The following is a 13721-nucleotide window of genomic DNA, read 5'->3' on the forward strand; positions in this document are numbered from 1 at the left end:
GGGGAGAGAATAGTTTAAAAGTATTATATTTTAGGGCATTATGTTTATCGTAGGAGTACGCAATGAGGGTTGCAGAGTGGATTATATTTGGGGTTGGGGTGGGATGGGGGAGGTGCGGGGGGTGACTGTGTACCAATGGGGGAGTTTTTCTTTTGCTTTTCAAGGAGAGGAGAAAAGGGGTGGGCGGGGAGAGACAGGTGCAACAATGAATGAATGGAATTCCAAAATCTCTGTAGATGTTCATTGAAATGAAAAATAAATCAATTTTAAAAAGAAGGGCATGACAATCACAGGAATAAATTTTGACATATATGTGTTCATATACATTTTTATATTAAGACATGTGATGGTGGAGTCTACTCAATTTAGAACATAAAGCACAAGTCATGAGTAACAGCTGTATTTCTCTTGTTCTTTGATAAGCTGAGCCTAAAAAGCACTTTTACGTGATTCTTATGAACATTTGCACATGAATAAGAATGCAATTGTTCCTTCATGAATTCAAGTATATCAGGGCTGGTGAGGATGGTGCAGGATGGGCAGAGTTCAGGGCTGCTGTTCAGAGAGTTACGATGAGCTGTGGTTGATTCCAGAACACCTAAGAGCACAACATGCTAAATTCAATAAACACGTTGTTGTTAAGTGTCACTGAGTCAACTCACAGAGACCCAATGATCCCTGCCCGATCCTATACATCATCCTCATCACCTCTGACATACTCGCACTCACCATTAGAGTCACTGCATCAACCCCTTAATGACCCCTCTTTTGCTGACCCTCCACCTTTCTAACAATGGTGTCTTTTTCCAAGGACTGGCCCATCCTAATAACATGTTGAAAGTATAAGAGACAAAGTTTCACTATCCTTGCCTCCAAGGGGCACTCTAGCTGCACCTTTTCTAAAACATACTTGTCTTCTTGGCACTCCGTGTATCCCATGGACCTTTTTCCAACACCACAAATCAAAGGCATCAATTCTTCTATCATCGTTATTCATTGTCCAACTTTCAGAAGCATAACAAGTGACTGAAAAGACTATGGCTTGACTCAGGCACACCTTAATCTTCAAACTGACATCTTTGCTCTTCAGCACTTAAGTAAGGTCTCTGATAGCACACTTTCCAAATACAGACTTTCTTTTGATTTCCTGCTGACAAGTGCCAAGGGTGTTTGATTGTAGACCCCAACAAGCAGAACTCATTGACAAGCTCTATTGATTCTTATTCTGTCATCTTTAGTCATTGTCCAATTTTTGATTGAATTTCAAGAGGTTGAAAAGGCCAAGGCCCATGGTTTGAATCAGGTTCACCTTAGTCTTTAAATTGATATTGTTGCTCCCTTACACTTTGGAGAGGTCTTTTACAGTAGATTTTCTCAATGCAACATGTCTTGACTTTTTAAGTGCGGGCATCAAGGGTGATGATTGTGGACCCAAACAGGATGAAATTGTTGACAATATCTTTTCTCCATCTGCAAGGATGGTGCCTATTGGTCTGGTGGTGAGAATAATGCAGATTGTTGATAAATATTCCTCCTGTCCTGATGTCACATATTCTTTTTCATAAAATCTAGCTTCTTGATTTGTTCTACATACAGGTTGAAAAGGTATAGAAAAAAGCATACACCCTTACACACACCTGTTCTGATTGTAAGCCAGTGTTTGTTCCCTTGCTCTGTTCATACCCTGGGGCCAGAGCCAGCCTTTGAGCAGACACCACCAGAGGCCTGCTTACCTGTGCCATGACTAAATACATAGTGAGCTTTAACTCTAAGTAGGACCTTCTGACAGTCTAGTCTGTAGTGAGTTTGCCACTAACCATCAAACCACGCCTTTTGACAGCTCAAACCACCAGCCAGCCACCAGGGGGGAAAGATGAGCCAGCTCTTCCCTTGCAATCTGTAGCTTCAGCAATCCAATGAAAGGTCATCTGTGATTGGTTCTGGCTCAATAGCATTGAGTTTTTAATATTAAGAAAGCCAGTGGCAAGTAAAATGAATATTATAGCTGCTGTCAACTATGACTCAAAGCAACCCTTTGAACAATAGAATTGATGGAACTGAACTTTACCCCATCTTGTGCTTCCTCATCATCTCTGACATGCTCGTGCCCATTGCTAAAGCCACTGTGTCAATCCACCTTACAGAGGTCTTCCTCTCTTTCGCTGACCCTTCACTTTTCCAAGCATAATGTCTTTTTCTAAGCACTGGCCCCTTCTAACAACTGGACCAAAGTATGTGAGACAGTTTCACCATCCTTGCCTCTAAGGAGCATCCTGGTTGCACTTCCAAGACAGATTTGCTTGTTCTTTTTGCAGTCCATGGGATACTTGGTACTGTTCTCCAACACCACTCACAGGTATAGATTCTTCTTCTGTCAGTTAGTCATCTGTACTCATTGTCCAATTTTCAGATGCATAGCAAGTGACTGAAAAGGATACTTTGCGGAGGTCTTTTATAGCAGATTTTCCCAATGCAACACAACTTTTGACTTCATAAGTGCTGGCATCAAAGATGCTGATCATGAACCCAAAAAAGATGAAATCATTGACAATTTCGGTCTTCTCTCCGTCCATCATGTTGCCTATTTGCCCATGGAAGATTTCTGTATTCTTGTTGTTTATACAGTTTACTTGCCTATATTTCATCCACTTTCATTGCCTGTAGTTGATTCTAGCTCATTGAAACGCTCCAGCGGGTTTTCAGGGCTAGAAACTGCAATGGGAGGAGAGTACCCATCTTTCTCTGAGTTACTGTGAACCAGAGCCTTGGAGTTAGCAGCACAACTCACTACAGACTATACCTTCTGAGCTCCCTATTTGACTCTTTTTGATGCTGCTGAATCAAGCATGACTCATAGTAACCCTATGAACAGCAGATTTGAACCCTGTCCTATACTGAGTCATCCTCATTGTCACAGACATACTTGGGTTCATTGCAGTCAAAGGTTTTCCTCTTTCCCTAATCCTCCACCTTTCCAAGTATCATGCCTTTCTGCAAGAAGCAGCCTCTCCTAACACATCCAAAGTATTGTGAGATGAACTTCATTACCCTCCCCTCCAAGGAACATTCTGGCTGGCACTTTCTGCAAGACATACCTGTTCTTTTGTCAGTACTCTTCTCCAACATCACAACTTAAAAGGTTTCAATTCTTCTGTGATCCTTTTTCACTGTTCAGCTCCCAGATATAACATAACAAAAAGAATTTGGTTTTCCCCTCAAAGGAAGCATGTTGCTGTTGCTAGGTGCCATCGAGTCAGCTCTGGCTCATAGTGGTTCTGTGTACAACAGAACAAAATCCTGTTCATACTCACAATCTCTACTGCGCCTCCCTCCATCGCTGCTGTCACTGTGTCTATCTCTTTCACGGAGGGTTTCCTCTTAGTCAGCAAATTCCATTTCAATGACAGTCATGATTCTTGCAATATGTGCTTTATGTTTAGGGACTCAATTGAGAAGCTGGGGTCTGAAATGATGATGGGCCTTCCTTTTTATTTGCTGCAACATACATTGAGATTGTTGTTTTATGCCTATATACAGATATTAGAAAAACCTCAAATCCCCAGGAAAGAATTAGGGAGAGGGCAGAAATTGAGTGCTATGTGTTACACACTTTTCTGTATTTTATTTCCTACAATGTTCAATGCGTTGTCAAAATTTTTCCTCTGAGGGAGCCTGATGGTGTAGTTGTGCTGCTAACCCAAAGGCAGCTCTCCTCTGGTTTAAATCTACCAGTGGCTCCAAGAGAGAAAAACCAGCAATCTCCTCCCTGGATGACTTACAGACTCAGAAACCTGCTGGCAGCTCATCTGTGACATGGCTCTGACTCAGCAATGAGAGAGTTAATTTTATACATGAAGAGAATGAGTCTCTGAGCAACTATTTTGCCCCAAATCAAACACATGGACTTTATTTGAAACTAAATTTCCTTCCCATCCCCTCTTCCGTTGTTCTCTATATATTTCCAATGACACCAAAATAAATTACTAGACTCTCATGAATATTTATTTTATGAATAGAACCTCATCTTTATTAGACAGCTGATATATGTTTATTGTGATTCTGCCCACACTAATATACTCCAATGAGGAGCATTTTATTCACAGATTTTATTTCTCCTTTTAAGGGAGAGAGAAAACTGAGGCACATGAGCTTTTCATTTAATTAAGCAAGAAGGACTGCAACAAATGCACAGATAATCCTTTAAGACAAACTCTTCTAATCAAGTGTAAAATCAAAGTTTACAGTAGAATTCTGTTTAAGACAAATTAATCTTGAACACTACCCACAATTATTAGTCACAGAGGATCTTCTCATCATAAATTAAAGAAAGGAGGGAGAAAACACAAATGAACATTAAGATTGTAAATCAGTGGTCTTACTAGTAATTGATTCACTCGTCTTAATTTATGGTTTGCATAATGAATAGTGCCACTTTAAACAAACAAGTTCTGTCATCCACTTTATCAGAGCTCTCTGATTCTTGGAAGGGGCTGACTATAAGTACCTTAAAGAAAGAGACCTTGACATTTTTCTATCTTTCCAGTGTTTGGCACGGAGTAGACCATTAAACATTTTACTCATTCATGAATATTTAAAATTAACAGCTATATTTTCAAGGTTGGCCCCATAGCACTGTCTCAAAGATGTAAAAATATGAGGATATGGTGTGCTGTCCTATTCTAGAGTGGGGAAAACCTGCTGTAGCAGGGAGAATTAAGGATTCATCAACAGAGAAGTTAATTGTAGGCACTAATTTTGTTCCATTCCCTAGGAATTACCCATTTAACTAAAACCTCCCAGAAACATTAAAACTGCCACTAATAGACCCCAAGGAACCTTGTTTTCCTTTTGCATGACTCATAAAAGGCGATTGTATCTTTCAATGTTCTGCAGACAGGGTAATGTGTTGCAAGGAAGGACTAGCATTACAGTTAGAATAGCATGTCTGGTAAAGACACAAATAACTAACATGGCAAGTGACAACTGAACTTCCTTCTTTGCTGTTTGTAAACAGGCTGGTTTCTGAGAAGCCAGAAGGTGTATTTTCACATCTGTAATTTTCATATTTTTTTAAAGTCCAAGTTATAGAAAATCAGAAAGTACAAAAGAAATGAATTAGATGATTATTCACATTGTAAAGGGTTTCTCCATAGGGCTCCTTTAAATATTCGACTATCTTGGGTCATTTAACTGGGATTTGATTTAAATGCAGCTTTTCAGGAATACATTTCTTGTGAAAGTGAGGTACTCCTACGTGTTAACTCCTCTTTGAGGACAATCCAGTATACTGTTTCTAGTCATGTTTCAGGGAACAAAAAATCAACAATGGCTTCTTGAGCTGCTTTCTTCAGGAGCTGAGGTACTGAAGAATGCAACCACCATAGAGTTGTGGCCACCATCCCGTTTATTCAGCAATAAGGTTCTCTCTAAAACCAGATATTTGCTTCACGTTGGTTCAGGGATTTGGGGAGCAATGTGGATGGTATCTGGAAACACAGTTCACAAGTGTAGAGAGAGAAGACACCGCTTCTTATAGTTACACCATTTCCTCTTTGCACACTCCTGAAGATGAGCGATGAGCACTCGATGAGCACTCGCCACTCCTTAACACCAATTCCTAACAACAGCAGGGGAGCCCAACTCCCAGCTGTGCAAAAAACCATGACAGCCCAGGGCCCTTCCCACCTGTTCTTGTGCTGTAGAACATTAGAGGGTGACTTGCTCCATGTCACAAACTGGGTGTTTGGAGAACCTAGTCCCATGATTCAGAAGTCAGGGAGATGCACACAAAGGATCAAAAGCTGAAGACTTGGCTTGATAAGCTCATTGCTCAAACCAGTGGGCCAAGTTTTGTACGCTCGTGGGCTGGTTTCCAGCTACCTGCACCGCCTGGCAGGCCCGGCAGCACGGTTCGTCCCAGAAGGAGGTGATGTGAACAGCGTAGCTCCGGCGCCAGTGGAAGTAGCGGCGATAGACGGCCGGGTTGCGGTCCAGGAAGAGCAGATAGGCGGCCAGGGAGGCTACACTGGGGAAGTCATCCACGTGGATGAAGGCACCACGGGGCACAAAGCGTTCGTAGTTGGCACGTTTTGGACCCAGCACCACCGGCACCGTCCCTGCCAGCAGTGCATTTCGCCAGAGCTTTTCCGTGATATAATCCAGGTGTTGGGAGTTCTCGAAGGCCAAGTAGAACTTGTAGCGAGCCACGGTGTGCAGGAGCCCACTGTCGGGCAGAGGCCTCCCAGGGCCGCCCTTGCCGAACACGTCGATGGGCACATACTGGTTCAGCTGGTGGTAGTAGCGCACACGGGCCTGGCGCTCGTCCCAGTGGCTCACCACCCAAGCCACCAGCCCCTGCTTCCTGGCCAGCGGCGGTCCCAGGCCCGGAGGCTGGTCGCTGGGGTGACTCCTGGGGTAGAGGTAGCCATAAGGCACGAAGACGTCTGAGTCGGCCCGGTAGGAGAGTGTCCAGTTGAAAAGGTTGCCGGCCAAGTTTCGCAGACCAGGGGTATGGGTGGGCGACTCAAAGTTCATCCATATCCAGCGCTGGCCAGGTGGCCTGGGGGCCGAGAAATGCAGAGCTCTGGACGCCGCTTCCTCCTCGTCGTCCAATACTTGCAACTCCAGCTCCTCCGCTGTATGCCTCTGGGGGCTCCAGGGCGGGGGCCAGTCGGGGGACCCCTTCACCAGGTCACGGTGGTGGAACAGCACAGCCTGCGCCTCCCCGTAAGCCGAGCGGTTGGTGAGCAGGCGGCAGCCACTTATGTTAAAGCGCAGCCAGCAGTCGGGGGGCGGCTTCCGGGCGTCTCCACGCCCCCCGAAAGGCTCCCACCACAGCAGCACGCCCACCGGCCGTGGCGACGCCCGAGACACCCAGGGCAGGGGCGGCAGCTGCCCCCAGCAGGCGTAGGCGACCAGCGCAGTGCCCAGCAGGCCAGCGGCCACCAGCGCTGAGGCTGCACGGGGCAGCCCCCTGAGCCCTCGCGGCGCGCGCAGCGGGCGCCACGACAGCCCCATGGAGCCGGCAGGCAGCGCAGCTCGCCGCGCGTCCGCACACGGGGAGGAGCGGCGCCCGCTCTCATGCTGCCGCTCAGGCTCCGGACGCCGCTCCCGCTCACCTCGCCGCCGCTGGCCCAGTCCTGGGAGGGGGCGGTCCCGGCATCGAAAGGGCAGAGGGCCCGGCGCCCCGCCCCGCGAGGCCTCCGCCACCAGCGCGAGGTGACCGAGCGGGGCTACCCCGCCGGGCGCCGCCCCGTCTCTTCCCTCCATGGCGCTCAGAGCCCAGCCAGCCGCCAGGCCTCGGGCGCTTCCGGCAGCGCCTCTGCCCACGGCGCACCTCCGCCCGCCCGCCCGCCGACGGCTCTCACGCGCCGCCTGTAATCCACCCTCTAACCGTCTGGAGATGCAAAGCACCAGCACTCCACCCGGCCTGGCGCCCCAATCCGCCCCGAGCTGCCTCCGAGCTGCGCCCTGGTCCGCGCTCCCAGAATCCTGAACCTTCGCCTTCCAGAGCGAGGACCCGATTCATCTCTGAGCGCGCAGGAGGGGCGGAAAGCGGGCGCAGGCTCCGAGCCAGGCTGGCCTCGGGCTGGGACCCTGAGAGCTGGAATCCGCTTGCTTTGCACCGCCCTCCTGGCCGCGCGGGGGAGGGGAGGAGCGGATGGAGGGGCGCGGCTGCAGCGCTGGCTGCCCGACTTCGTGGCGGGTCCAGCTGTGCCAGCTGTGCCAGCTGTGAAGGATGCCCCGGGGGGCGCGGCCCTCCGTGGCTTTATACATTGCTTGGAAACCAGTTTACAATGTGTATAGCTCTTGTCCTCAGTGAGCTTTCTACCTCTTCAGTGAGATGAACCTGCTTGTTTGACTAAGGAGTCCTGCTGATGGTATCCTTAGGGCATTGGGATTGCTAACAAGAGACCACCAGCCGCTGTGCAGGAGAGTGAGGAGCAATTTACAGCCTCAGCTCTGCAGGAGAGTGATGGGCAATTACAGCCTCAGAACTGCCCAATCTCCTCACCCTCAAAAAAACTCTAAGTAGAGCACGTGCAGGGCAGTTTGACCCAAGAAGAGGAAGTATTTTCGACTGGCTTTTCTTGTAGATCACAGCTGTGTACCAATAAGGCCCCCAGCTGAGTTGGTATTTTAAAGGATGGAAGGAAGACAAATAGACATTGCTAGGAATGATGCCAAGTGGCCAGGTGTTCTTTGCTTGTTTTGTCGGTTTTTCTTTTAAAAATGTTGAAAATAAACAGGGAAACAGACCAATTCCACAATTTCTACATATCTAAGTCAGTGCTATTAATAACATTCTTCAAATTGTGTGACCATTCTCATCCTTTTCCCAAATTGCGCCTCCCATAGACATAGACTCACTCATCCCTCAGCTTCCTACCTAACATTTTAAATTGCTGTTCATAGGAGCTCTGATGACGTAGTCCGTAGGGAGTTGTGCTGCCCACCCATATCCAGAGCCTTTCTGGCATTTCCAATCTACCAGTCTCTCCATAAGAGAAAGATGGGCAATCATCTCAACCGTGACATTTATACCCTCCAATACCCCAACTCCTCCCATGACTTTCCCAAAACCCAGGTGAGTGGGTTCCGACTGAAGGGCATTGAGTTAACGTTGTCAGTGGGATCCTAGATAATTCTTTACCCTTTCCTCACCTGTGGAACAGCTATTGCCTATATTTCTGCCTTTGAGGTTTAATGGGAAGCTGGCATCCCAGCTAGTGCCTGCTACTACTGTATGGCAGGTGCCTGTATAACTGCAGGAATGAAAACAGGGCCTCTACACCCCAATCACTGCTGAGATCAGAGACTTCTCCGGACATAAGCGCCTTACTAATTTGTAACAAAATCTGTATCGCCTGAGCATCATTTCCCCTTTCATTTCAGTCAGATAGGAATAGAAGGGAAATTCATTAACATCACTGAAAGCATATATAAAATGACAATACCCAATAATTACTCTCAATGGAAAGAATAATGTTTCATCTTGTGAATGAAAGGGAACTGGGGGGGGGAGATACAGAGACAGAGAGGAGAAGAAGAAGGAGAAGGAAAAGGAGGAGGAGGAAGAGGAGGAGGAGACGGAGGAGGAGGCGGCAGTCTTATGTTTCCTAAAACCTATTACACGGTCACAGAAATCAAAATAATGTGGTACAGCACAATGATGGATACATGTAACAGTGCAATAGAAAAGAGACCCTATAGATGGGGGAACTTTATGCAAGCATAAAGATGTTAGGTGTTGTTGGGTGCCCTCAAGTTAACTGCTCACAGGTCTGAACCCTGCCCTGTCTTGTGCCATCCTCATCATCTCTGCTACACTTGAACCCACTGTTATAGTCTCTGCATGAATCCATCTTGTTGAGGGTCTTTCCTGCCTTTACTGACCATCCACTCTTCCAACATGATGTTCTTTTCCAAGAATTGATCCCCCCCTTACAACATCCTCAAAGTATGTGAGTTGAAGTTTCACCCTCTTTCCCTCTAAGGATCACCCTGGCTACATAACGTGTTCCAACTGCTATCTTTTATGTTAGCACCTAGACATTGTAAACACTGTGCCACCAGGATCATGACTGTTTCATTGAAGATTACATCCCAAGCATAGAGTAGACTCTCAGTGAATATTCATTGAATGTATGCTCTTAATGTTTTTACAAAAATGATCTGTCAATATCTCATTCTACACTAAATTGTGAGATTAAGTAGCAGGAAAATCTTACTATGTGAATGATTTGCTGTGACCTTTCATGAAAAGGCTATGGATACATTAGTCAGAACCTTGGTGGCAACTCCGTCAAATGAGTCTGGCTCTCATTGGCTAAGGTCAGACCTCAAGCTCGTTCTTTTCTTAATTTTTTTTAAAAAATTTATACTGGTTTACTTACAAAATTCCTATACATTGTTTTTCACACTGGATCTTTCCCCTTTCCTTTACCCACCCCTCCCTCCACCCATCAAATTGTCTGACCCTATGATTAAGAACCCTTCCCCCATCCCCAACGCTGTCCTGCCTATCCTCACGCCTTTGCTCCTGCTTCCCTCCTTGGATCCTCGTACTCGTTGTACAATAATGGTCTTATACAATATTTCTCCAGGCTCATTCTTAAAACAGTCACTGTGGTCAAGGGATATGGACTCTTCTCAGACACTTTAGAAGTGAGGGTTTAATAAACTTCATCTACACCTCATGGAATAACATGGTGGGGGAGGATTATTCCTCTAAAAGACAGGGGGAAAAAAGGAATTCTTATTTTTAAAGTCAAGAGGCTGGACTAAGTACACTCTTAATGGAACTTTCAGTATGCCATGATTCTAAACTGAGAAGTTGTGCTGGTGCTGTGGTTAAGTACTCAGCGTTTCAAATCCATAGCTGGTCTGTAGGAAAACACTATGACAATATGTTTCCGTAAATATTTGTGGACTTGGAAAATCTATTCTTTCCCATCTCTATCAGACAGAATAAACTCTATAGGTAATGATTTTGTTGTTGTTAAGTTTCGTTGAGTCATCGCGACCCTATGAACAAAAGACATGAGCAATTATATAACTGTTATCATTTCTCCAAGTTCATAAGAGTTTCTGGAGGCAAACTATTTCAGAAGTGGATGCGACTCCTGTTTCCAAGCTTGTTTTAATTGGGGAGCTCCACTAAACACTGTCCACCATGGGTAACTATTATCACATCTGACACATCAGTGTCACAATGTTTAGCACCACAGCAACCATGAGTTTCCCTGTACAGCAAATGGACAGACCAGTGCTATACCACTTAGAAGAATGTTTGACCAAAACCAATTAAAACTAGTTGAGGGCTGCAGATTAAAATTACCCCCCTTTGACTTGGGAGCATAACTTTCTATCTAGCAGGCCCACAGAGCTCTCTCTATGTTGTTGGTGGTGGTGTTAAGTACCATCGAGTCTTAGACGACTCTTAGCAACCTTATGAATGAATGAAAGACCTGAACAATTGTATCATTTTCATCCCTTCTCCAAGTTCAGAGAGTTTCTGGAGGCAAGCAATTTTGGAAGTGGATGTCACTCCTGCTTCCAAGCTTGTTTTAATTCGCGAGTTCCACCAAACATTGTCCACATGGGTAAGTAACCATTATCCCATTTGATCCATCAGTGTCACAGTATTTAGCATCAGAGTGACCACGAGTTACCTCTGTACAGCAAATGGGCAGACCAATGCTATACCACTTAGAAGAATGTTTGACCCAAAACAAAACCAGGCCTAAGGGTCGCAGATAAACTATAATTCCTTGTGTATTTAAAGATCTCTCTCACAAAATACTGAATAAAATATTGCATAGGCTTTGAGTTGTAAGCATGAAGGTAACAAAAGATCCAGGCATAAAGAAAGGCTTTAGACTCTGAGGACTGAAAATAGTAAGAGAGATATGAGACCTGGGTAATTGAAGGCTGCACATATCAAGCTGAATGAGCCTGTCCAGGATCTACTTCAGATTTCAACTTCACAGAGGACAGTGTTCCGTGAGTGCCACAACCTGGTCATTGTTGTTCCTAGGGGTCTTTGTTCTTCCTCTGAAAAATAGACAATTTCCTAGAAAGACCACTTAGTTCATTTTAAGCCTATGCTTAAGCTGTTTGAGAAAGAGAGAGAGAGAGAGAGAGAGAGAGAGAGAGAGAGAGAGAGAGAGAGAGATTTCATAGCTTCAGTAGAAGTCTCAAAAACATGTTGTTTCCAACCTATCCCTTCAAGCTGCAACTAAACTATCCATTTGACTTCAGAAAAACCAGACTGCCTTCAACTAGGTTTTTATTTTTTATTATATCTGAAATGTCTGTAAATGATTGTGATTGTTAGGTGTAGTTTCAATTTTATTTCCTTGAAAAAAGAAAAAAACATTTAAAGTCCCTCGCACTATTCTGTATTTACTAAGGAATGTTGACCATGTTAATAAGCAGGTGTGGTTGAAATGATTAAGCTGGTTTTGGGGTCTGGCTGTTCGTCCTGTGTGCTCCGGTCCTAGGATGGTGAGAACTTCTAGAAACATTACCAGCATATCTTGAGATTTGACAGTCTTTGGGACTACTGAGTCAGCCGACTTTTGTTCATCAAAGCCTGGAACTACCTGACTTAGGAGTCACTGCCCGGACAACCTCTGATCGACTGACTTGGGGCCCTGCAGCCCCTACAACCACCCTTTAAACCACCCAGGCAATCAAGTCAGCAGAAACCGAGTCTCGCAACTTGAGTCTCTGAGAAATCTGCCAACCATGGCTTTCAATCACAGGAGATCCTCTCGACGTCAACCAGCAAGGCATGATCCCAGATCAGACAATCAGGAGGTTGAACCCTCCCCAGGACTTAGTAGTGGAGAGAACCTCTCTGAATCCCAGAACTCAGCAACTCCAGTCGACATGTTGCAATGCAGCGATATTTCAAATTTAAAAGAGAAATTTCAGCAATACTGAAAGTTCTTTCACATGTGGCTGCAGCCAGAGAACCACAGCAAGGAGGAAATTATTTCCCTCCTAGTTCTGGAGCAATTTATGAGGGAAGGGCACTGCCAAGACAAGCCTGCTTTGGTGGAGAAATGGAATTCAAATAGTAGAAACATGAGCAAATTTATGGAAGACCTAAACAATCATCTCTCACAGCCAGCTGGTTATGTTCACATCAGGATGCAGGGACAGGAACTCCGGTTTTCAGAAGATGCAACTTTAGATGGTGTCATTGCTGTCTTCAAAAATAAACAATCTTCAGAGACTCCAAGAGACTCAGGGATTCCTTTCCTGACTCCTGAGGATCTTATTGTACAAACAGTACAAAGTAAATGATGGGATAACAAGGTGGTCTTCCTGTGGGACCTCTAGAAGAATATGATGATGACAATGGTGCAGTTTCTCAGGTGACCACCCAAGAAAACAACAGTACCAGTACAGACAACCAAGAACTTGTTCTACATATAATCCCAGAAGAAAGTTTGCCCACACCTGAAGCGGGAGGTCCTGTTGCAGACAATCCAGAAGATGCCAGAAGAGCTGATGCAGGTACCCACACAGCTCTGAAACAGCCTCTAGGAGAAGGCTCTTAAGATATTAAAATGAAAGTTGAACAAGGATCTATCTCCAGACAAGACTCAGCAACTGGTGCGCCTCCCTCTGCTCACCAGAGTAATCAGGGACAACCCTCACCTGAGGAATGCCAAGAAAAAGTTCCAAAATCCTCAAAACCACTCAAACGTGAGGAATGCCTCAGGATCTTCTTATATCCCTCTCAGTTAAAATACCACAAAAGACGACACAAGAACGAGAGGCCCTATGTTTGTACCATGTGCCCCAAACGCTTCTTCCAGAAATCAGACCTGACAGTGCACCTGGTGACTCACAAGAGTGAGAAGCCTCTCAGTTGCAGATTCTGTGGCAAAGCCTTCAGCCACAGAACCAACTGGCTGTCTCACAAGCGGATCCACACAGGAGCCAAGCCCTACAAATGCTCTGCTTGTAGAAAGTGTTTCCGCCAGTCATCCACATTCCATCGCCATGAGAGGACTCACCAGCGTTACCTCAGAAGTGTCCCCAACAATCCTGAAGATCCCTGACCTGATTCTGCCATTGTGTGTGTCTGTGAGTGTGAGGATTTGTTAATTAGCGTAGAACAGACTGTAGATATGCCAAGGTTGAGATCCTCACACAAGACTTGACTTTCATGGGCTTTACTGTGTATTTTTCTAGTACTGTGT

The 13721-nt window shown here is 45.6% G+C and overlaps 1 protein-coding gene across 1 annotated transcript; it reads right to left on the reverse strand.

Moving 5' to 3' along the window:
- Nucleotides 1-5823: 5823 nt before the first annotated feature.
- FUT4 (fucosyltransferase 4 (alpha (1,3) fucosyltransferase, myeloid-specific)) lies at nucleotides 5824-7269 on the reverse strand. Its single transcript, XM_006902361.1, has one exon. It carries the CDS (start codon nucleotides 7267-7269, stop codon nucleotides 5824-5826), a length of 1446 nt encoding a protein of 481 aa, XP_006902423.1.
- Between the last annotated feature and the right edge of the window lie 6452 nt (nucleotides 7270-13721).

Source organism: Elephantulus edwardii, unplaced genomic scaffold (genome assembly GCF_000299155.1).
Source record: "Elephantulus edwardii isolate Elephantulus edwardi_28Jun2011 unplaced genomic scaffold, EleEdw1.0 scaffold00397, whole genome shotgun sequence".
NCBI lineage: Eukaryota > Metazoa > Chordata > Mammalia > Macroscelidea > Macroscelididae > Elephantulus > Elephantulus edwardii.